The sequence below is a fragment of the Callithrix jacchus genome, chromosome 22 (genome assembly GCF_049354715.1).
Source record: "Callithrix jacchus isolate 240 chromosome 22, calJac240_pri, whole genome shotgun sequence".
Classification (NCBI taxonomy): Eukaryota; Metazoa; Chordata; class Mammalia; order Primates; family Cebidae; genus Callithrix; species Callithrix jacchus.
Window position 1 is genome coordinate 26,735,719 of NC_133523.1, and position 24,386 is coordinate 26,760,104.

The 24,386-nt window shown below is 58.2% G+C and overlaps 1 protein-coding gene and 1 long non-coding RNA gene across 4 annotated transcripts in view; one reads left to right on the plus strand and one right to left on the minus strand.

The window, feature by feature from the left end:
• Positions 1 to 19,262, minus strand: part of LOC118150316 (uncharacterized) — a 138,807-nt gene extending 119,545 nt beyond the window's left edge. The window contains exon 1 of the long non-coding RNA XR_013530882.1: positions 19,171 to 19,262. This is a non-coding gene — a long non-coding RNA (uncharacterized LOC118150316). The remainder of the gene's footprint in view (positions 1 to 19,170) is intronic.
• Positions 16,022 to 24,386, plus strand: part of VSTM2B (V-set and transmembrane domain containing 2B) — a 34,748-nt gene continuing 26,383 nt past the window's right edge. The window contains exons 1-6 of one of the 3 annotated variants that reach the window (XM_054250664.2): positions 16,022 to 16,166; positions 16,574 to 17,176; positions 17,714 to 17,898; positions 18,891 to 18,920; positions 20,252 to 20,723; positions 21,984 to 22,197. In XM_054250664.2, the coding sequence (XP_054106639.1) occupies positions 17,095 to 17,176; positions 17,714 to 17,898; positions 18,891 to 18,920; positions 20,252 to 20,723; positions 21,984 to 22,033 (819 nt within the window). In that variant the 5' untranslated portion in view covers positions 16,022 to 16,166; positions 16,574 to 17,094 and the 3' untranslated portion in view covers positions 22,034 to 22,197. Of the gene's footprint in view, positions 16,167 to 16,573; positions 17,177 to 17,713; positions 17,899 to 18,890; positions 18,921 to 20,251; positions 20,724 to 21,983; positions 22,198 to 24,386 lie in introns of those variants that run through there. The other 2 variants (XM_002761969.7, XM_017968173.5) reach the window with 2 other exon arrangements.

Here is a 24,386-nt window from a genome sequence, read left to right on the forward strand (position 1 = left end):
TCTGAGGAAGAGGAGCCACAGACATCCTGGCAGGGCAAGCCCGTGGGCACCTCCTGAGTCTGAGTGGCATCTCAGAGTTGAATAGCACCACGGCAACAGAGGCAGAGAAATCAGAGACATCTGTCTGCAGATACAGCCCAGGCCCTGAAGGCAATAGCCAGACGGATGTGTCCTTCAGCGTAGGAGGCCCCTCCAACTGTTCACAGAGCCTCTTCTACGGGGAGGCATAGCCCTGGGTGCCGGGGCAATGGGAGAGGCAATGGGGGCCGGGACGAGGCTGGGGGCTGAGGCAGTGAAGAGAAATAGACAGATCTGAGAGTATCCCAACGGTAACAGCCCTGGTCTCAGCAATGGGTCATGGAGAGGAGGGAGGGATAAGGCACCAGGGATCCCTCCTGCTGGGCTACGTAGGTGTCAGGCCAATTACTGAAACCAAAAAAAAAACTACCAGGTTCCTCATAGATGAGGCATTGCTGAGAGCCTGGCTTTTGAAGGAAAATCACCAGCTTCATGTGAACACGGTGAGGTTCCCTTGTGACCTCTCCATGGAAGCCCATAAAGACAGAGGACCCCCTCCAACTAGCACTAGAGAAGAGGGCGTGGCACTGAGCTGCGGGGAACCCCTACACTCTGGTGTTTGGCAAAGGTGGCCACCAGCACAAGCATGCAAGGAGATGGAGATGTGTGGCCAGAGCTGCTGGAGGAAAGCCAAGAGTTCTGGCCACAGAAACCCAGCTCTTCAGCAAACAGAGCTCAGCCAAATGTGCTAGAAAGTCAAGATGAGGACGAACACGTGCACCTCAAGTGTGAGAACATGCCAGCGTGGAGGGATCTCAGCGGGAGCCACTTCCAGGACAGGGTGGCCTGGAAGTCCATGCACAGAGGACACACTTGTCTGGGAGGCAGGGAGCCTTGCTGTGCAGGGAAGGAAGATGGGGGTGGCCCCTGTTGGCCTCTGCATGAAGACCCAGAAATGGGGCAAGCCCTCTGTCCTCCCCAGCCCAGGACCCTCAAGCCCAGGAATGAGGAGCTAAGCAGGCAGTGGCAGGGACCTCAGGGATGGGGCTCCAGTTACTTCTTCCCGAGTTGAACTCAGTTTCTTGTCTATAAAAAGGAGAGGAATTCTGGGCACGGGGTTGCCACGAGGGTGAAAGGAAAGCACAGAACCTGACCTGCAGAGGTGCACAGTCCCCCCAGGCAGAGCAATGCACAGATGTATTTTTCATATTTCTCTGCAGCCAGCACCACCTGCTAGACGATTCCCTGCGACCAGCACCATCCGTGATTATTCCTGGGCTCAAACGCTCCAGCGCCAGACACAGGTGAGAGGGTAACTTGGACACAGGACTGAAAAGGGGATCAAGTTCAGGGGTAACATCCTCACCCAAACTTGAAATAGATTAAAAATCAGGTGAGTTTGCGAATTCATGGGGGACATAGCTCACAGGCACCTCAAGTCTCACAAGCGTCCCCACAGCTGGCACGAGGCCCAATCCTCCCCAGTCCTCTGTCACTGTCCCCACAGGTATTTGTTTGAGACAGGGTCTCACTGTCACCCAGGCTCGAAGGCAGTGGTGCGGCCACAGCTCACTACAGCCTCAACCTCCCAGGCTCAGGTGATCCTCCTGCCTCATTTTCCTGAGTAGGTGGGACTACAGCCACGAACCACCATACCCAGTGAATTTTCTGTATTTTTTGGTAGAGACAGGGTCTTGACATGTTGCCCAGACTGGTCTCTACCCACTGGGCTCAAGCAATCTGCCCACCTTAACCTCCCAAAGTTTTGGGATTACAGGCATCAGCCACCACACTCTGCCTGTCACCTCAGATTTTAATAAGGCTGGAAGGAGGGCAGGTAAGGACCGAGCCCAGGCCCTCTGGTTGAATGCCACACCCTGAGTATCCTGCCCAGGGAGCCACAGCTGGGCTGGACAGAGGAGGCCGGGAGCCCCACACAGGCTGAACAGAGGTGGGAAGCTGGGCCCTCACACCAGCCTTCAGACCCAGCAGGGTTTATTTTGGCAACAGAACCAACATATAACAATTAGATTTTGCATAAACATCTGGGTTTCCAGCTTCATCTGAAACACTGGGACAGCTGGACCCAGGCCTTGCTCTCTGCAAGGCAGCACAAGGCAGAACTCCAGCAGCACCCACCCCAGCAGGGCGTAAGGCCCATGTGGCCCCAGGCACACCACTCCTCAGTATCTCAGGCCCAGCCCCCGGCCCCAAACCATGTCTGCCTGTCCCCTGCAGGCCTCTCCACTCATTTCCCTGCCTGTCCTGCCCCTTACGCCTGCAAATCCACATGCTGGGCCCCAGGCCTCTGAGAGCTCCAGGAGACCGCCTTCCAGGCAGCAGGAGAGGGAAGGAAGCCCTGGGGCTGCACAGGCAGGGGGCCCCCTCTTCTGCATCAGGGCAAGTCCTGGGGAGCATGTCCTTCTGGCCACCCCCAGCCTACCTGGCATGGAGAAGAAAGGTCACCATCCACTCCACCCCCAAGAGCAGCCCAGCAGGGAAAGGCAGACTGCTCTGAGATATGAGGCAGAAAGGGAAGTCAGGCCCAGAATTGTGGTCCCAGGAGGGAAAGTGTGCCCTTAGAAGAAAACAGGATGGGGCAGAGCGCAATGGCTCCTGCCTGTCATCCCAGCACTTTGGAAGGCAGAGGTGGCCGAATCACCTGAGGTCAGGAGTTCGAGACCAGACTGGCCAACATGGTGAAATCCTGTCGCTACTAAAAATATAAAAATTAGGCATGGTGGTGCATGCCTGTAATCCCGGCTACTCAGGAGGCTGTCAGGAGAATTGCTTGAACTCAGGAGGTGGAGGTTGCAGTGGGCCAAGAATGCACCACTGCACTCCAGCCTGGGCGACAGAGCAAGACTTTGTCTAAAAAAAAAAAAAAAATTGCGTGTAGTGGCTCACGCCTGTAATCCCAGCACTTTGGGAGGCTGAGGCAGGCGGATCACAAGGTCAAGAGATCGAGCCCATCCTGGCCAACATGGTAAAACCCCATCTCTACTAAAAATACAAAAATTAGCTGGGCATGGTGATGCATACCTGTAGTCCCAGCTACTCCAGAGGCTGAGGCAGGAGAATCGCCTGAACCCAGGAGTTGGAAGTTGCAGTGAGCTGAGACCGCACCACTGCACTCCAGTCTAGGTGACAGAATGAGACTCTGTCTCAAAAAAAAAAAAGAAAGAAAAAGAAGAAAGCAGAAGGAGGTGAGAGGAAGGATGGGAGGGGGAGGAGAGGGAAGATGAAGTGGAGGGAGAAAGGGGATGAGGAGGGAGGAGAGGAGGGATGAGAAGGAAGGAGGGGGGATGAGGAGGAAGGGGGAGGATGAGGAGGAAGGAGAGGGGGCATGAGGAGGAAGGAGAGGGTCTCTTCCAAGAGCAAGGTCTCTGACTTCCTGTTGCCCCTCACGGACTGCCGGCCACCAGGCTGGAACACACCTTGCTGCCTTTTACCTGTGCACACATATTCTGTGTGCACACACACCGCCTGCACACACTCTGGGCATGTCATTATACGCACCTGTGTCGTCTGCTCACATCAGCTGTTGCCAGCACATTTGTAAGCTCATGTACACACACACACACACACACACACACACACACACAGACACACACAGGGGATACCCCATCTACACACATGCTCTCTGCGCACAAGAGGCACACACCATCCACACACAGGTATACTGTCCACATACATGTGTATGCACACACAAACACATCCTCTCTGCCTATATGCTGTCTGTGTCCTGAGGTCACACCACTGGGACCCTAGCTCCTGGAATAAAAGGATAGGGGACATACAATCATGGGAAAGGCCAATGCTTGAGGCTGAGACCCAGAGGTGGCCAACCTCTGGGTCTTTCCCCAGGCCCAAAGAAAGGGAAGCAGGTGTGCAGGGACTAGAACAACTGCCAACTCTCCAGGTGCACTCCAGGTGTGGGGGAACTAGAATCCCTACCAACTCTCCAGGTGCACTCCAGGTGTGGGGGAACTGTAACCCCTGCCGACCCTCCAGGTGCACTCCAGGTGTGGGGGAACTGTAACCCCTGCCGACCCTCCAGGTGCACTCCAGGTGTGGGGGAACTGTAACCCCTGCTGACCCTCCAGGTGCACTCCAGGTGTGGGGGAACTAGAATCCCTACCAACTCTCCAGGTGCACTCCAGGTGTGGGGGAACTGTAACCCCTGCCGACCCTCCAGGTGCACTCCAGGTGTGGGGGAACTAGAATCCCTACCAACTCTCCAGGTGCACTCCAGGTGTGGGGGAACTGTAACCCCTGCCGACCCTCCAGGTGCACTCCAGGTGTGGGGGAACTGTAACCCCTGCCGACCCTCCAGGTGCACTCCAGGTGTGGGGGAACTGTAACCCCTGCTGACCCTCCAGGTGCACTCCAGGTGTGGGGGAACTAGAATCCCTACCAACTCTCCAGGTGCACTCCAGGTGTGGGGGAACTGTAACCCCTGCCGACCCTCCAGGTGCACTCCAGGTGTGGGGGAACTAGAATCCCTACCAACTCTCCAGGTGCACTCCAGGTGTGGGGGAACTGTAACCCCTGCCGACCCTCCAGGTGCACTCCAGGTGTGGGGGAACTAGAATCCCTACCGACTCTCCAGGTGCACTCCAGGTGTGGGGGAACTGTAACCCCTGCCGACCCTCCAGGTGCACTCCAGGTGTGGGGGAACTGTAACTCCTGCCGACCCTCCAGGTGCACTCCAGGTGTGGGGGAACTAGAATCCCTACCAACTCTCCAGGTGCACTCCAGGTGTGGGGGAACTGTAACCCCTGCCGACCCTCCAGGTGCACTCCAGGTGTGGGGGAACTGTAACCCCTGCCGACCCTCCAGGTGAACTCCAGGTGTGGGGGAATTGTAACCCCTGCCGACCCTCCAGGTGCACTCCAGGTGTGGGGGAACCGTAACCCCTGCCGACCCTCCAGGTGCACTCCAGGTGTGGGGGAACTGTAACCCCTGCCGACCCTCCAGGTGCACTCCAGGTGTGGGGGAACTGTAACCCCTGCCGACCCTCCAGGTGCACTCCAGGTGTGGGGGAACTAGAATCCCTACCGACTCTCCAGGTGCACTCCAGGTGTGGGGGAACTAGAATCCCTACCGACTCTCCAGGTGCACTCCAGGTGTGGGGGAACTGTAACCCCTGCCGACCCTCCAGGTGCACTCCAGGTGTGGGGGAACTGTAACCCCTGCCGACCCTCCAGGTGCACTCCAGGTGTGGGGGAACTAGAATCCCTACCGACCCTCCAGGTGCACTCCAGGTGTGGGGGAACTGTAACCCCTGCCGACCCTCCAGGTGCACTCCAGGTGTGGGGGAACTGTAACCCCTGCCGACCCTCCAGGTGAACTCCAGGTGTGGGGGAATTGTAACCCCTGCCGACCCTCCAGGTGCACTCCAGGTGTGGGGGAACCGTAACCCCTGCCGACCCTCCAGGTGCACTCCAGGTGTGGGGGAACTGTAACCCCTGCCGACCCTCCAGGTGCACTCCAGGTGTGGGGGAACTGTAACCCCTGCCAACCCTCCAGGTGCACTCCAGGTGTGGGGGAACTGTAACCCCTGCCGACCCTCCAGGTGCACTCCAGGTGTGGGGGAACTAGAACTGCTTCTGACCCTCCAGGCGCACTCCAGGTGTGGGGGAACTAGAACCGCTTCTGACCCTCCAGGCGCACTCCAGGTGTGGGGGAACTAGAACCGCTTCTGACCCTCCAGGTGCACTCCAGGTGTGGGGGAACTAGAACCGCTTCTGACCCTCCAGGTGCACTCCAGGTGTGGGGGAACTGTAACCCCTGCCGACCCTCCAGGTGCACTCCAGGTGTGGAGGAACTAGAACTACTTCTGACCCTCCAGGTGCACTCCAGGTGTGGGGGAACTAGAACGGCTTCTGACTCTCCAGGTGCACTCCAGGTGTGGGGGAACTAGAACCACTTCTGACCCTCCAGGCGCACTCCAGGTGTGGGGGAACTGTAACCCCTGCCGACCCGCCAGGTGCACTCTAGGTGCCGGGAAACTGTAACTGCTGCCAACCCTCCAGGCGCACTCCAGGTGTGGAGGAACTAGAACTACTTCTGACCCTCCAGGCGCACTCCAGGTGTGGAGGAACTAGAACTACTTCTGACCCTCCAGGCGCACTCCAGGTGTGGAGGAACTAGAACTACTTCTGACCCTCCAGGCGCACTCCAGGTGTGGAGGAACTAGAACTACTTCTGACCCTCCAGGTGCACTCCAGGTGCAGGGGACCTGTAGCTGCTACTGACCCTCCTGGTGCACTTGCTGCTCCCTTTCTCACCAGGCCTCCCCCAGCTCTGTCACCCAATCCCTGCCCCTCTGTCCCCTCAGCCTGGCCACCCTAGTGTCCCTCTGCCCATTCCCCAGCCAAACAGACTCTGGAAGTCACAGCATAGATCAATTACACTGTTGCAATTACATAGGACCAACCCTTCCACAGCAAGGAAGACAGAGCTCTGAGCCCAGCAGGGCCTAGTCCTCCATCCAAGCATGTCCCCCACAACCCACCTCCAAGCCAGCACCAGGCCATTCACACCACAGATGCTCCCTAGAGACTCACCAAGCTGGGTAAAACCTCTATATACCACCTGTCTAAAGTGTCATGGGATCAGCTGAAACTTGACAAAGAATCTTGCACCCACGCTCCCCCCTCGCCATTCCCCTGGTCCTGGAAAGAGCTGGGCAGTGAGTGGCACTCGATGGTGAATACAGAGAGCCCAGCCGGATAGAGGAAGATGTGGGCACAGCAGCCCAGTGTGGCTCGGCGCCGGGGTTCTCCCTAGACAGAGAATCTCACTCAGTAGTGCTTTTTATTTTTTTTTGAAATGGAAAAATGACATTTTACAACATTATTGTGAAAAATTAGGTTAGATCTGAAGCGTCAAAAATGTTTGGCAAATAAAACCAGGGCTTTCTGTGGCTGGTGATTGCTGATGCCCCCCAGCCAGCAGGCCCCAGGGGAGCAGCCTGTGTCCACCTGACCTGTGCCTCAGAGAAGCGTGGCCTGCCTCCAGAGCCTGGGGGACAGCAGCCACATGTACGCAAGGCGCGGCAGCCCCGGCTCCCCAGGCACAGTGACCTTTTGTCAACTTCGGACAGGAACACAAATCTACCGTCACTCTATGTCGGCCTTGATTGGATGAAAATCCCATCGGAAAATGGGGGGAAAGGCAATAAAACCTCCAGAATTGATATTAAACCACTGACATTTCACAAACCTTGAGGTGCTGGCAGCTGCCAGTCTATCAGCAGGAGGGATTCGAAGGGGACAAGTCAGGCGTGAAGGTCACGGCAGTGCCATTGAGCTCCTCCCAGGCCCCCAGTCAGCACCGAAGGGAGCAGAAGCCTGGATGGCCGCAGCCCCCGCAGGCCCACCCCATCCTTCTGGACCCGGTCTGGGCATTTTCATGTGTGCTCTCCGAAGTGGGGAATAAACTGACCTCTGAAGCCAAAGATGATGTCAAGTCCAGAGCTCATGACTTTCCTACAGCTCATGTCTATACCTGCGCTGCCCCACAGTGTGGAGAGGCCACCACCCTGCATGAGACCAGGACAGACCAAGGCTCCTCTGGAATAACAGCCTAGGGCTGAGGACCCACCAGGAGCTGTGCACTGGCCTCAGCTTCCCACAGCCCAGCACCCACTGACCCCCGTCATATGCCAGGCAAGGTGACCAGGCAGGTACGAGGATTACCAGAGCACAGCTCCTGCCCCGGAAGGGCTCAGAGCAGGCATCTTTTTCTCCAGGTAATCCCACCTGGGCAGAATCTGGGAGTGGGCTGAAATGAGACCCTGCCAGGACCCAGCCCCCTCCATAATCACGCCGCCTCTCACAAGGACAGCAGGCCTCCCAGAGCCTGCCAACTCTGGCACAGACCTTTGCATACATAGAGCCAGCCCTGTGTTGGCCTTCAGGGGACAGCGCAAGGAGGCATTAGCTCCCTCCAGTACTCAGGGAGACCCAGAAAACCACTCTAGAGGTGGGAAATCCTGCCACCTCCCTCAGTCCCAAGCCCGTGGCAGACATCGCAACCCAGCACACTCTCCTGCTAAGCCCAGGTGCAGCCTCAAACTCTGAGAGCTGGTCTGAGATGAAAGCAGGTCTGGGCCTTCCTGAAATAAGAGCTTAACACCACATGTGGGCAGTTCTTGGTGTAGGGATGAAAAACAAGGGCAGTCCATCACGTTGGGAGGAAGTGAGGAAGAGGAAGGCTTCCTGGTGGAGGAGAGACCAGCTGGCCAGAGTCCGCCAGGAGAGCTGTGTGCACAGGCAGCAGGTTCAGGCCCGAGCTGGGCTGGCAACCACAGGGGGTGTGAAGTAGGATGGAGTCCACTTCCTGTGCCCCACTGTGGAGCCCGAGGTGGAGCTCTAGACCTTCAGGGGCCACTCAGCCCAGGACAGTGTTGGGGGGATGGAGAGCTCTTCTGCTTCCCCCATGCTTCAGAGTGCTCACCCCTAAGGCACGGAGGTGAGCCACCAAGGGCCAGGAAACTCCTGTGGCCACAGTGTCACCAGTTGGCCCCAGGCCCCATTCTCAAGGGATGCTGTGGTCAGAAGCCTCTAGGTGGTACCCAGGATGATGAAGAGATGCCAGAACCTTGGGGCTCCGGATCAGAAGCTACGCTTCACTGTGACTGGCCTTTCCAGAGCCACCTGGGATCCAGAAATTCAGGAGACATGGGACCATGAACATTGACCTCAGTGCACTCCATGACAATTTGCAAAGCTACTCCTAGGTCGGGTGCGGTGGCTCATGCCTGTACTCTCAGCACTTTGGGAGGCCAAGGGGGGTGGATCACGAAGTCAGGAGTTCAAGACCATCCTGACAAACATGATGAAACCCCATCTCTACTAAAAATACAAAAATTAGCTGGGTGTGGATGTGCGCACCTATAATCCCAGCTACTCAGGAGGCTGAGGCAGGAGAATCGCTTGAACCCAGGAGACGGAGGTTGCAGTGAGCGCCATTGCACTCCAGCCTGGGCGACAGAGCCAGACTCAGTCTCAAAAAAAAAAAAAAAAGATACTTCCTGGGCATCAGCTTGTGGCCCTCACAGCAACCCTGGGAGCAGGGAAGGAACCCAGCGCCCTCTGCACAGAGGGGCCGAGGCTCAGTGTGGTGGAGAGACAGCCCAGATCTGACGGCAGCAGCATTCACATCCAGACTTCAACCTCCCCACCGCTGCTTCCATTGCACTGTGCCCCGGCCCTGTGCTCACACTGGTTCCCTGATGATATCAGGCCAAACCTGTGGAAGTCTGTTCAGTCCCAGAGGACCAAGGCTGGTAGGACCGGGCACTGGGAGGCTGCCACAGATGCCCCCAGGACCCAGAGCATCTCTACTGGAACCGTTAAACAGCATCCTGCCACAGGGGAGCCTGCTCCGTGGGTCTGGAGAGCACAGGGGAGCCAGGGCCTGACCCTCCAGCCGACCCCTGGTCATGAAGCGCTGGCTCCATGATTTCTAATCACCAGCCCTGCCATTAAGGTGAAGGAAGCGCAGGGGGAAATAACAGAGTTTATCTCCAACAGATCGATCTGCTGAGATCTGTCTGGCCCCAGCCTCTTAATTCTCCATAATGTCAAAGCAATTTTTGGTTAAGTACACAGTCTGTCCTCTACTAAATTAAACTAATAGATCTAGTGGGAAATAAAACCCCAAGTGTATTGAGAATATTAAAAATTAAAAAAAAACTCTCCATGGGTCTTTAAGATTTATCTTGGCAAATGATTAAATCACACACACACACACACACACACACACACACACACAGAGGCTGTAATAAAATCCATTTGGGGGTGCTCAGCTCCACCCGTCACCTCCAAGTTCTGGCCATTCCTCTCCCCTTAGTAACGCCACCCCTCCCAAGCCCCTGGGTTCAAGCGTGGCCAGGCAATGTCCTCAAATACCCCATGCTACGTCCTCACAACACCAAAGCTGGCAAAGCGTTTGCTTCAACATTCGAACCGATGCTGTTAGGGCCACACCCCAAGTGCTGAGTGACAAGCTCTCAAAGCCAATCCTCCCATTCACCCACTGCAGGCAGCAACGCCAGCATGCCCATTTTACAGATGAGAAAACTGAGGCTCTGAAAGGACAAGCCAAGGTCCATCAGACTCCAGAACCCTGGACTCCACTCTGCTCCATTCTGCTTTGTTTTGCTTTTGGCTGAATTGTCCAGTTGACGATACCTGGCCCAGACCACAAGGCAGGATCTTGCTTTGAGGACACTCATCAGAGACAGCATCTGGGCTTTCCCTATGGAACACAGCGGCTGGCACCCCAGGGAGGACAGAGGAACCAGGGAGAGTGGGGCGAGGTGGGCTGGCCCCTTGGACTCCAGCATCCAGGCTCACCCTGAAACCCTCACACCTTCACTGTGCCAGATGCACTGCTGTTTGCTGGGGCCAGATCTGTAGGCAAAAGGAGTGGCCAGCAGAGGAAGGTGGGAGGTGAGGACTCATTGAATGCCCCCTCCTCAGAGCCAACAATAAGGAGGCGTCCGCGACAACCACCTGGCTTCTGCACTCAGCTCCCAAACCCCACCCCTGTAGGGGATAGTGGTTTCCCAGACCCCACCACCCTGTTGTGCTGCCATCAGGGTCAGAACTGCTCCTTGTCACCAAGGCCAAAGTCTTCCCATCCTGTCTCCCAATGCCACTGCTGCTGATCCTGTTACCTTGGAGTTTTCTCTTTGTCCCAGCGAAGTCCCCAGATCTCTTGTCTCCACCCCCTTGCATAGGCTACTTGTCTGGGATGCTGATGCACCCTAACCCCATCCCACCCATCTCGGCCAGATTTCTACTCTGCACTTAGGTGGAGCTCAGGAAGCCTCCCCAGGCAGGACCCACAGCTCACGTTCTCTTGGGGATGGGGCTTTGCCAGGGCTGGGACCATTCTGTGCTTAGCTTGAATCCCCATGAGACTCTGAGCCTCATGGCCAGGGCCACGTCTTGTTCAGCTCTGAACCCTGCTCTTCTGGGCACAGGAATCCTTGCTGTGGCTGCAAAGCCCCAGCGCCCCTCACCCTGCCTCTTATCCCACCAAACCCCACCTCACTCACACACCACACTCTACCCCCACATGTCTTCCCACGGGCTTGGCGCTTGTGTGTCTTCTGCCTAAAGTACTCTTCCTTCCCCAGGTCTCCCTGGCTGACATCCCCAGATCTTCCCCCAGCACCAGAATTCCCGCTATGTGCGGGTGTGTGCTGTGTGTTACCCAGCATGGGTGAAATATCAGACCTAGTTTTCGTTTCTTCTCTGGGGGTCTGTCTCCACCCCCTCCTGACTACAAATGTGGATTCTCTGCAGGCAGGAGGCCCATCTGTCCTGCTCATGGCAGCATCCCCTGCACTGGCATATCACAGAGCAGACACCCACAAGCATGTGCTGGATAAGTGACCAGGTCCTCAGGATATATTGGCTGAAAAGATGTCTGGGGTGAAATAGGCCCTGCCTGAGTTTCTCCTGACGTGTCCCCCTTCTCCTGACTACCCCTAAACCCAATTGATCCTGCCTGTGACAAGGGAGCAAACAGCCCAAGGCTCTGAGCATGCAGTGTGACGGCACTGATGCAGCGATGTCAGGCCAGACCCTGGGGCCTGGCAGCTGTGCGTCCTCTGGCTGCTTCAGGCCAACCCCTGGCTGACCATGAGGAGGCCTGCTTTGCCCAGTGAGAGCTCACATGGGAAAGGGCAGGCTGCCTCCCTGATGGCCCTGGTGACAGTGGGGGACCCTCTCTTGTGTCCATGCAATGCATGGGGTGGCTTCTGCTACCCTCTTCCTGGAACTCAGCACTGCAAGAGGACATGGGGCAGACGAGGTCCACGGGAACCCAAAATGTGAGCCATTTCACTTGCCACTCCTTCCGTCTTAGGGGCATCCATCACTGCTTCCCTCTCCATCAGTCCCCAGCAGTCCCCACCAGAGTACAGGCAGGGCCAGGCCTCCACCCCTAGACGACCTGTGTGTCCTTGGAGGGGCATCTTCCTGGGACTGAACTTCAGGCCTTTATCCCTGATACTGGTGGTGTGTGAATGACGAAATTGGCCAAAAATAAAAGCCCCCATAAATCTGCTGTTTTCCTATAAGCTGTTGGGTACACAGAGTGTGCTGGGATTATTGATAGAAAAGTTTATGGATGGGCTGCATCTTAAAATCAAAATACATTACCCAAAATCAATGTTGCCGTACACGGTGCAGGACGGGAAAGGTCAGCCAAGACAAGAACACTGAAACCCCAACTCCAAGAGGACCTGAGCGTTCAAATAAATAAATTTTGAAAGTGAGTTCCAGGAAAAACACTCACTTAGGGCTGTAATTTAAGGGTGCTTTCACAAAAGGCTGGGCAGCCGTTTTAAACAGAGCTTTTTAAAGTGCCTCTGAGAGTCCAGTGAATCCATCCACAAAATGGTATTGACAAGCACCACACACCCCAGCTCACAGCCCAATAATAACAGCTGGTAACAGGTAATGAGTGAGAGCCCCGAGGCTGGGCACACAGTAGCCAGGCCCAGGCAGAAGCGAGCACCCCCCGGGCACAGCCAACTGGGCAAGGCAGCCAACTCGTGGCTCCATCGACCACATTACAAAAGGATCCGCCTCCAGGTCCCGGTGCACCGCAACCCCACAGGCATTTCATAGCTGTGGATGAAGGCAGGGAAAACCGTGTTAGTTCCCAGTGATGACTAATCAGGACGAGAAACAAAGCGATTGTGAAACACTCTCAAATTCATTGCTTCACATAACCATGATTCACTGCAAACAGGTCAGTCATCTTTGCAGGAGCCCGAGACACCACAGTAGGTAGAGCTGAATGGCTGTGTCCCAGAGCTTAGTGTCCCTTTGGGAGAAGTGACACGCATGCTCCACCCCAGCCACCTTTTTAGAGCCTCCGACTGAGAGATCACATCTCACCAGGACATGGTGAGAAGGAAGCGGGAAGCCAGGCTGGGCAGAGACTTGCAGGAGCTTCAGTCTGTTCTTAGCTCAGGAATCCTCCAACCAGCCAAAGGGTTAAGTCGAAGAGACAGAAGTCCCTGCCCTGCCCACGGAAACCCACAGCAAAGGGGAGCAAAGTGCCTCTTCCCCAATGCTCCTAGCAGGGTCCCCAGTCTGAACATTTACTAGGCACTAACTATGGCTCAGGCCCAGCTGGGAGTTAAAGACACAGAGAAAGCCAGTATGGTGGCTCAGGCCTGTAATCCCAGTGCTCTGGGAGGCAGAGGCAGGAGGATTGTTTGAGGTCAAGAGTTTGAGACCAGCCTGGGCAACAGCAATACCCCATCTCTACAAAAAACAAATAAATTAGCAAGGCATGGTGGGCTAAGCCTCCTTGGGTCAGTATGATTACTCTGGAGGCTGAGGTACAGTGAGATAAGATCGTGCCACTGCACTCCAGCCTGGATAAGAGAACAAGACCCTGTCTAAAACAAAACAAAACAAATGAACAAACCACATAGTAAAGGTGGTTCAGCTGTCATCACAGTCTACCAGGCAGGGCAGAAAACGAACAGGCCAAACTGAACAGGCAGGGGAAAGATTCCGAGTCTAGTTCAGGCTATTCCTGGCTCCCATCAGTCAAGGGCAGGGCCTTCCTCTCCACACCAACTCGAGGCGCCAGGACCAGAGTCTCACCTGCAGTAGGAAAGAACTGAGTGTTTTGGTTAAGATCTAAGACCCCAGAGTAAGACAGATAATGATGATGCGTCATTGAGTCGATGCATCATCATTCAGCCACTTACTAGCTACGTGACTTTGGGCAAGTTCCGTAAGTTTCTGAGCTTCATCCATAAAATGGGGTGAAATCACAATGTCTACCCCCAGAGTTGTGATAGAGATAAAATGAGCTCATTCATTCATTCCACAAGTATTTACTGAGCTCCCACTCTGTGCCAGACCCTGTACTAGGGGCTGGAGATATATCAGTGAACAAGGCAGGCAGAGACTTAGAGACTTTCAATAAGACACTCTAAATAAGGGCCTAAGTCCCGTGTGTTGGAAGATGGTTGGTGAAATGAAAAAAAATTTAAAAAGCAGAGAGAGGGCCTGGGAGTGCTGGGTGGCGGGAGGAGAGGCAGTGTAGACTGCAGTGTTAAATATGATGGTCCAGGAGGGCCTCATAGAGAAGGTGACTGCTTGACAAAAACCGGAACACAACAGAGTTAGGCAAACAGGTACCTGCAGGAGAAGCATGTCAGCCAGATGGTGCAGCTGGTGCAAGGGCCCTGGGGTAGAGCCTGCCCAGTGAGCTGCATTGTAGGAAGGGCCATGTGGCTAGGAACGTGTGAGCTATGGAGAGGACAGAAAAGATGAGGAGATGAAGGAAGGGGGTGAGCAGGAAGAAGGAAAGCAGATGGTTTTGACCTTGGCAGCCGCTGCAAGGCCACTGGCGTTTATGCCAAGTGAAATGGGAGCCACTGCGGGGTTTCAGCCGTGGAAGAGAGATCTGATTTCCCTGTGAGAAGGATCTCTGTCACGTTGAGAACTGATGCCTGAAAGTGCGCAACCAGTGTCTAGTACATGAAAAGCATGTGAAAACATGTATCTGTCCCTCTTAGAGCAATATCAGCTCATGCAGTAGACAAGAAACACCTAATGCCAAAAGGCGGTACAGGGATAAAGGATCTGCAAACCTTCCAGGTAATTCCCTCCAGCTACAGGGATTCTCCCACAGGCATTGCTGATCTTTAGCATTAGCCTCTGCTTGGATCTGGCACCAGGAAAGGAGACCCATGCCTCTCCAGGTGGGTGGCTGCTCAGTGGGCTAGCTCTTCCTTCAGACCCCTGCTTGGAATGAGTCCCCAAATGAGCCTGCTTTCCTGGAACCCCACCGTGAACCTGAATCTGCATAGTGCGGTGCAAGCCTGCCCTCTCCCTTCAGAAGCTGAGGACAGCAATGGGGCCCGGCAGGGTCTTATATTTGGAGGTCCAGAGTGGTTTCTAAGGGCACATGGGATTTCCAAGGAAAAGCTCCTGCCATGACAGAAGGAGCTGGCAACTGCCTCTGTGGAGCCCCTAGAGAGGAACTTGACTGAAAGAGGGAAGTCCTACAGGACTTCCCCCTGCCCGCAGCAGGAGATCTTAGCAAAGAGGGGCTTGATAGATGAGCCACAGTGAGCCAGGGGTTGGGAGTGACTCCTGGGCCATAAACGAGGAAACTAAAAGGCTGGCAGAGGGAGGCACGAAGAGCTGGTACGGGCACCCCGCTGGCGAGGACAGCCTTGGAGTGGGCCTATGGCTCCTCCCCTCTGAGCTGTGCTGTGCTGCGCTGGCCGCCTGGACCAGGGTGGCTGCTGGAAATTGTCTTCCCTCTGGGTTTCCTTCTCCTTGGCTCCCGGGGAAGCCTCTGGCGTTGCCTCCGGGAGGCTGGGGCTGGTAGCTGGGGAAGCAGACACGTGAATCCACCGGGCTGCCCCATCCCAACCTCAGGTCAGAGCTGAGGCGTGGGGGCCGGGGTAGGCGCAGAGGTGCTGAAATGTGCTGGCTGGGGACTCCCACGGAAGAGAGAGGAGAGACCCGAGGCAAGCCTTGGGACTCGCCCCTATTACTATGACTACGCGTCGCTTCAGAACCACTTGTCCACCTCACGTTTCCCTTGGGGACCAGACTGGGCTCCCTCACATGGCTGGGGAGGGGGCAGACTCCGGGTGAAGGCTGAGGGAGGCGCCAGGATGCCCGGTATGCCAGAGCAGGTGGGGGATAGGTTCCGGCCTCCTGCCGCCTCGGGATCTCGCTTTGCACGGGGTAAAGAAGGGCCCACCACCGGCGAAGAGCTCGTGGGGATGCAGGAACCCGCGATCCAGGGGCAGGAACCCCGCCCCCGCCCGGAAACCTCCCGGGCCCTCAGTCGTGCCCGGCGCTCCCCACCCCACCCCCGCTGCCCCTGCTGTCACTCACGGCCGCTGCCGGCTGGCTCGCGGGTGCGCTCTCCGCGCCACAGGCACCTGCTCACTGGGAGCTGTGCGCTCACTTCTCCCTCGCGCACTGCAGACTCCCGGCGCAGCCGCCGCCACCCAGCCTCGTCCCCGGCTGGGCACAGCGTTCAGCCCTTCTCGCAGCCCCGGGCGCCCACCCACCCGCCATGGCCCGGGCCTGGGCCAAACAGCGGGGCAGCTGGTTGTCCAAACTGGGGTAAGGAGTTGAGGGCTGGGAGCTGCGGAGAGGACCGCGGGACACACCGGGAGCAGGGATGAGCGGCCGTCTGGAGCAGTGAAGACTAGGAAGAAGCCAGGGAGAGTTTGGGTGGGAGGACTCCCAACCCAAGCGGGAGCGGGGCGGGGCTGTGCTCCAACCAGAAAGACGGTGGTCCCTCCGAGCGACCCCCGCGGAGAGAGAGGGCGCGCTCCGGGGCGGGGGCTGGGCGGGCTGTGGCAGGAGAGGGGAGGGCGGGGGCGATGCAGCCGTGGAGGCGGCTTGGAGCCCAGCCACTGACCGCCCCCTCCCTTCCCCTCCCCTCCCCCTCTCCCCACCTCTCTCTCCGGCTCCGGGTCCGCCACGCCGGACCCGCTCTCCCCGCGCTGTGCTGGGTCGGACTCCAGCTCTGCGCGCCGCGGCTGAGCGCCCACTCGCCCTGCGGAAAGAGCCGTGGAGGAACCGGCGGGGGCGGCGGCGGGAGCCGAAGGAGGTGCCAGTCGGGAGCAGAACCAGAAGGAGACAGGGAGACAGAAGCTCGCGGCTCCGAGGCGCGCACTCCCTCGGCCAGGGATGGGTCCCGGCGCGGCCCAGCCCCTGCCCGGCCCTCTGGGCAAAGACTGAACGGCGGATCCCCACCGTCCTGTGGACGACGGAACAGAGAGAGGCACTGACCGATCTCCAGCACCCTCCCGGCGGGACCTCGGCTCTCGCACACCCCGCGCAGCGCCCCCCGCCGGAGCCGCGCCGGGCAGGCCGGCGAGGGAGCTGGGCTGATTGGCGGCCGCCGGCGGCCAGGGGAGGGGGCGCCGCGCGGGGCCATGGCAGGCTCGGAGGCGTCCTAGCCGGAGCCGGAGCCGATCCGAGCCCACGCGGCCGCCACCTCTCCGCTCCCGGGCCCCCGCCGCCGCCGCGCCCCCCGCGGGAGATGGAACAGCGGAACCGGCTCGGTGCCTTCGGATACCTGCCGCCTCTGCTGCTGCATGCCCTGCTGCTCTTCCTGGCCGACGGTGAGCGCGGGAACTTTGCTGCCGCGGTGGGCTCAAGGGGTGGGGGTGGGGGGGTTCTTTGCTGGGGCAGCTACCGAGAACTGGGAAGCTACGCGGTCTCCAGCAATCCCGCTGTGCAGCCCGGGGCCCGCGGGGGTAGAGGGAGGCGAGCCGTGAAGGGTCACAGCAGCTGCAGCGCCGCGCCCGAGTCGTTCCCAGTCCGGCCGGGCCCGGCTGCGGAAAGGAGGCCTGCGGGGAGCGGGAGTTGGCGAGCCCCAGCCAGACTCTGACCAAGCGGCCCGGCGCGGGAGAGAAGCACTAGCTACCCCTACCGCCCCGAGCGATCCAGAGGGAAGCAGCCGGCAGCCGGTGGCCAGTCCCTGTCGCGGCCCTGCTGCCGCTTCCCCGAACTTTGCTAGCACCTCCGGCCGTGCGCCACGGAGCAGCTGCGGGGTGGGGAGCACAAGGCCAGAGAGCCAGAGACCGACCGCCTCCCTTTGGGTTGCCCCAGGCCCCCGCCCTACAGCTGGTCACGCCTCTCTTTCCCCCAACCCCCAGCTACATTCACAGAAGTCCCCAAAGATGTGACAGTACGGGAGGGAGACGACATCGAAATGCCCTGCGCTTTCCGGGCCAGCGGAGCCACGTCGTATTCACTGGAGATTCAGTGGTGGTACCTCAAGGAGCCGCCCCGGGAGCTGCTGCACGAGCTGGCGCTCAGCGTGCCCGGCGCCCGGAGCAAGGTAACCCGCCGCCCACACGGTGCCGGCGCGCGCCTGGCTCGGGCCCGGGGCGGCGAGGGCCACCCGGGGAGGGAAGCAGCCGGCTTCACCCGCGCAGGGCGCCGCCCCGTGGCACGGCCCATCTTCCACCCTCGCAAGCATCTTCAAACTCAGCAGTTGTTACCCCTAAACCGGTCAATTGTTCCGACAGCATCCCTGTTCCCGCCACCTCTGGGAACTCTATTCACGCCCAGCCCCTAAAGAGCCACACCTTAGCCAGGTCGCTGGCCCGTGCTTGCTGGCTGCGGCCCCAGCGTCTGATGGGTGCTGAGTAGTGAAGGAAGCCCCCTTGGTCCCATCAGGCTGTCCCTGCCCTCTGCCACTTTGAGGACCCCAGGGCTTCCCTGGGCTGCGTTCCGGAGGCCAGCAGAAAACCGAGTACCAGGAAGCCGGCAGGACTTCCAGCCCTCAGGGGAACAGAGGGGCAACCTCCCCGTGGCTGAAAACAGGACCACGCTGCCTGTCTACCTCAAAACCCACACTCTCTTACACACTCTAGGGTGCACGCATGCACATACACACCTACATTCTCCCAGGGTCCCACCCAGAGTTACTGCCACTGAGCCTCCCGCAGGGTCCCTCCCTCCAGTTCTTCACGGCTCCCAGTGAGCTGGGGGAGGATTTTGAGCCACCTGGCAGGGCCTAAGGATGCCAGGCGAGGAGAGGGGCCTTCCTTCCCACCCTGGTGGCCATCCAGTCTCCCTAGTTCAGCCGGCAGGTGTGCACCAGGGCAGCCACCCCTTGGCCAGGCATCATGCTAGCTCTAAACCCAGCTTTCTCCCGGGGAAACTCCTGGAAATCCGGACGTCCTTTGTGCCCTCAATCCCCACCCTCCGGGCCGTTTCGGTCCTAGCCCGCCCGCGGAGGGTGCCCTTGCCTAAAGGCGGATCTGAGTTCCCCCAGCCAGAAGGCCTCGAGCCTCATGTCTCTCTCTCTCCCTCTTTGCATTTTAGGTAACAAATAAGGATGCAACTAAAATCAGCGTAAGTGTGGAGCCCAGCGCGGGCCGCGGGAGACCCCTTCTGGCCGCCTCGCGCCCCGCAGCTCCCTCCCCTTAGCACGCCACGGCAGCCGCGCAAGGGGGGCTGCGCGTGCAGGGCCGCGATCGCAGCCTCGTATTGGCAGCTGCTTGGCGTGTCCGGGCGCCATCTGTCGCCGGTTGCAGGGTCGGGTTCTCTTTTGTGTAAATCAAGGGTCCAAGGCCTGAGTCCCCTGATGCGGCTTGGCGCTCACCTGTAAAACTCCCCTTGGTCCAGACCGCGCGCTCAGGCCTCCTCGCGTCTGATCGCCTCGGTTCTGCAGGCATTCCTCCCAGCACCGGGAGCGCGCGGCTGCTCGCCCTCGCCGCGACCGTGGCTCCAGCTTCCCGCCCCCTCCGCCCCGCCCTGAGCATCCGCTCCGGGCCCTCCGCTGCAACCCTCTCTCCTTCGCCTGGACTGTGGGTCTGGGTGCGGGGTGTTGCAGGCTTGCGGGGGATTGGGTAGGGGGTGGTCGTGCCACGCTGCGCGGGTCCTGGGTCTTGGGGTTGGTAACTGAGAGGAGATGCGCCCAAGCTTCCCAGCTGGAGCGTAGAAGGGCCTGGCGATGACGAAGCCTCCTCGTGGGCTCGGTTAGAGGTGAGGGTTCCCTGGATGTTTGGTGAGAACCACAGAGAGGTTCCGTCCCGAAGTCCCCACCGGGGCGCTGGGGAGGAGCACTTCCCTGAGGGCTTCTGGAGATCCTGCGCAAAGGCGGGGTGTCCAGGGAGCCCGGCAGCAGCCTCAGCTTAGCCTGCCTCCTTGAGAGGGTGGACTGTTAGCTGTGAAGGCGGGGTCCGGGGACAGGGTGGCTCTCCTTAGGACGAGATTCAGGCAGGCCCTCCGTGCGTGCGCGAGGAGGTGTGGAGGGCCGGCTGGGGCGGCGCTGTAGGATGGAGCGAGTCTCGGCGGGAAAGACTTGGGGCAGTTAGCGAACAGGGACCCCAGCCTGGGGTTTCCCAAAGGTGACGGAGGGAGGAAGGAGAGGTGGGCTCTGCCTATATGAAGGACCAGCTACAGGAAGACGAGCAGTGTTGGTTTGTATGGACAGGGCAGATGCAAGGTGGGAGTTTGGTTAAGATGGTGGGGACACAAGAGCAGGCGGCCCGGCGTCCACGCAGAGTTGTAAGCCCGATGCCACGGCGGAGACGGGGTTGAAAGGGAAGCCGGATCGTTATGGTGGGCAAACCAGGGTCCGGAAAGTGGGGTGCACGGACTAGGGGGCGCGACGGCCAAGGCGGCCAGAAGAGCAGGTTTGGGAGCTGCCCAGCCCGGCCTCTAACCCTGCTCTCTTGCAGACCGTGCGCGTCCAGGGCAACGACATCTCACACAGGCTTCGGCTGTCTGCCGTGCGACTGCAGGACGAGGGCGTGTACGAGTGCCGCGTGTCGGACTACAGCGACGACGACACGCAGGAGCACAAGGCCCAGGCGCTGCTGCGCGTGCTCTCGCGCTTCGCGCCGCCTAACATGCAGGCCGCCGAGGCCGTGTCCCACATCCAGAGCAGCGGCCCGCGTCGCCACGGCCCAGCCAGCGCCGCCAACGCCAACAACTCGGGCGCCGCGAGCCGTACCACCTCCGAACCCGGCCGCGGAGACAAGACCCCGCCGCCCGGGAGCCCTCCTGCCGCCGCCAATCCCTCAGTCCCCGAGGCCGCGGCAGCCTCCGCGGCCCACACGGCCACCACCACCGTCGCGGCAGCTGCTGCTGCTTCGTCAGCGTCGCCGCCATCGGGACAGGCGGTTCTGCTGCGCCAGAGACACGGCTCAGGTAAGGGCGCGCGGAGAAGGGGCGCACGCACCGGGAGGGCGCGAGACCAGGGTTGCGCGGAACGCCCTGGGGGACTCCGGAGCCAGGACCATCCCTCTCTGCTCATTTGCATATGCTACTCGTTCCTAGTTAGGTCGGGAGTGCCCTCCCCTAGGAACCGTCTTTCCGTCGTTTCTCTGTCTTTCCTCCTGGCCTCTGGAAGCATTTATGATATGCATTTATGAATGGGGGAGGGGGCTGCCCTGCCAGAGACCTCCGGGTTCGCTGGAGGTTGTAGTGTGGGGAGGCGACCTCTTTTGGGTTTGGAGAACTGGACCCTGAGGGCTGAGCTCTGATGGTAGCAAGGGGCCAGCACTCTGCCAGCCCTGATAGTGGAAAGGAGCTATCCCCAGGTGTGGGCAATGGCACGTTGTGGAGAGCGGGAGGGGTTAAAACGCGGGTTGTGTTGGTTTCTATGCTGCTTGCTCATGCTGCGTTGAACAGACTTTGTCCAAGGGTGTGGAGGGACCTGGCTGGGGAACCTCTGCTCTCTTTGGCTAAATGCAGGCTGGCCCTAGGCATCAGCTTTGTATATACTGTGCTATAAATCGCAGCTCCCCACCCTTTGTCTTTGGGGCGGGGGCAGTAAGGACTGAGACCCAAGTCACTGTTAAGAACTTGACACCCAGAGGGGAAGGCTTGCTTTCTTAGGGAGCTGAGAGGCTGGAGTGCGAGGGGAAGGATGTGGGAAGGCAAAAGGAGGAGAGAAAATGATGGCCTGACTACTCCCAGCAGGCAGCTCTGGAGCTGTAGGAGCTGTGGGCAGAGGTGGAGGAGGGGGGGAGGTTATGGAGGGTAGAAAGGCCTGCCCAGTGTGCCCCTTCTTCCAAGGCATCCCCACTCTCTCCCCCTGCTCCAAGCTGGGCCCACCCCCATGCCTGACTGTAAGCAGGTGACTCCCTCTCTCAGCCCCTCCCCTCAGCCTTGTTTGATGCAGAGTCCCACAGGGAAATCTCTCCTGGCCACACAGCCCTGGAAAGCTGGCTTTGGTACAAGTACATGTGAAACCTCCTAGATGTGGCAGAGCACACTGTCGCGCCCCTACAGTGGTAGTTCTCAAAGGGTGGTCTGCCCGTGGGCTCCTGGACTACCTGCAGAACCCGAAGGGGCAGGTCTTTCTCGCCATGATCTCATCCTGCCTCCCTCACTAACTCTCAAGCCCTCTGACAGTTGAGCCTGCAGTCTGTCTGGCATATCAGTCCAGTTCTGTTTCTCATTCAGCTCAACCCACAGTGGCCACCTCCTCAGTGCGTCTCAGGCTACTGGCTTGATCCCAAGGCCTCAACCCTCTTGGATGCCACACAGGGCCTTACAAGACTGTCCCCTCAGGCTATTGGGGAAGGTAGGGACCTGTAGAGGGCCTGGGAACTTTCCACCCTCTGCAATAAGATATCACTAGGCGCTGTGACAAATAAACGTCAGTGGCTTGACACAATTCAAATGTAATATTTTTTTTTCACATCAAGTCCTGCGCTGGAGCGCCTCAGGGCATGTGGTGGCTCTGTTCCATGCAGTCATTCAGGGACCCAGGCTGAGAATACCAGCCTCAGCAAGAGGCTTCCAAAGTCACTCTGGGCATGACATAGATCAGGGAGGAGAGACAGAAGCAGCCCTTGTCACCTCACTGCCCTGAGAGAATGAAGCTGTAATGCTCTCAGGCGTGCATTGTGTATAATCAATCAACTTGTTTCATATGCATTTAGGACAGCCCTAAGTATCTATCATTTGTGGGAAACTAAGAAAATAGCCACTCAAATCATTCTGGCAACACTTAACTCTCTCAGAGAAAGGCTGGTTTAAAAAAATGGCAAGGTGGTTTTTAAGCACCAGGTCTAGAAGTGGTAAATATCACTTCTACCCTCTTCCATCAGCCAGAACTCAGTCACATAGCCCAACACAGATGTAGGGGACACTGGGAAATGTAGTCCTTGGAGTGGCAGCTGCTTTCGGGCCTCATCTTCACAGTGCAAGGGGAGCATGACTCTTCGAGGAGTTAGCCATCTCTGTTCAGCATACAGGCCCTGCACAGGGAGAATGCCTATTGACTTACAGAGCCATTAGTGTAACTGATGCTGATTGGTGAAAAGAACATCCTTCTTCCCCATCCCTTTGGGCCCCAGCAAGGAAATGTGCATTACAGGCTGGGACATACCTCTAGGATATTCCTGAAGGATTTGAAAGACCGAAGTCCAGTTGTGGGTTGTGCCCTTACTGGCTGTGTGATTTTAGGCCAGTGTCTTAGCATCTCTGAGCCGTCTGTAACATGAACAGGATAATCTCTCTGACCTCAGAAGTAGCTTAGTATGGAAATTGCTACACATAGATGTTCATTATTATCACCCTGGTTATTAACTGCTCTAGCTGGAGGGGGAGGATGGGCAGATAGAGCTAAGGGGCATTTGGACGCCAGGCTATGGAGGACCTTGAATGCCAAGTGGAGCCGGCAGTTGGTTAAAGACTTTGGTCAAGACCATGTGAAAGAGATCTTTCAGCGTGAACTTGGTTGTGCCCACAAAATGGTAATGAGACCAAGGTCAGAGCACTCCTGCTTGAATCCCTCTTCCCCTGACCTTCAGCCTGAGTCCCAGGCTCAGCCACAGCTGACCTGACTGCCTGCCATAGCCAGTCTCTCTGCTGGCTGTGGAGGCTGAATGAGAGAGTGAAGATGTCCAGGATATCTCATCTGGGGAAGGTGGGCTAGACAGTGCCCTTCTTCCCAGAAGATATGGAGGTCCTCAGGTCAGCTCAATGCTGATGGCACAGTAACCAGGGCCATCCCGGCAGATAGGGCCTTCAGCACCCACCAGCCACAGGGTCATATGTTAATGCCCATGTGGGTCACTCTGCCTTCCAAGGAGGGGCTGGTGTCCACTGCAATCCAGAAAGCACAGCTTGCTGGGCTCCCAGTGGGGCTGACAGCAGTGCCCTGGGATAGAAGTACAGTGGCCTCTGAGGTCCCTGTCACCCCCTAACCCTTGCCAGCTCCTGAACAGGCCAAGAACTGTGTAGGCACATCTCAGAAAGAACCTCCAGTCTCTCTCCAAGCCTCCTTTGGGGTGCCTGGAGGTGGGCCTTCAGCTGGGAGGTCAGAAAACCTGTGTCCCCCACTCTCCAGGTGAAGCTCTCATGAGAGTCACTCTGCTGCGGCCACTCCGTGTCCCACTCTGGGCATGGAAAAGTGTATGACAAGACCTGTCATTCACAAACACACCCAAATAGGCTTGATGCCAAAGAGGGAGCCATGCTCTGTCTTGTGTCCCACCTCGCCCAGGTCACCCAAGGCCACCTAGGCTGTGGGCTGTCAACGTGAAGCTGGCAGATTGTGTTTTGGAGGTTGGGCATCAGTTACCTTTCTGTAGGGCTGCATCACCAGCCAGTGCCCTGAGCTCGGCTGCTGGCACTGGGTCCTGCTGAGCACCCTGGGAGGCAAGAAGCCAGCTGCTTCACTGGGAACCAAAGCAGCCTGAGCTACAGAGGGAGCTCAGGGCAGATGACCTTGGGCCTGGCCTCCCATCCTGGCTATTCTCAGCAGCTTGATGGGGAGAGGTCCAGAAAGGACCACTGCCTCTTAGTTAACAGGCATGAGTGTTTGCAGAGGGTATCAGCCAGGGTGCTGGCAGAGGC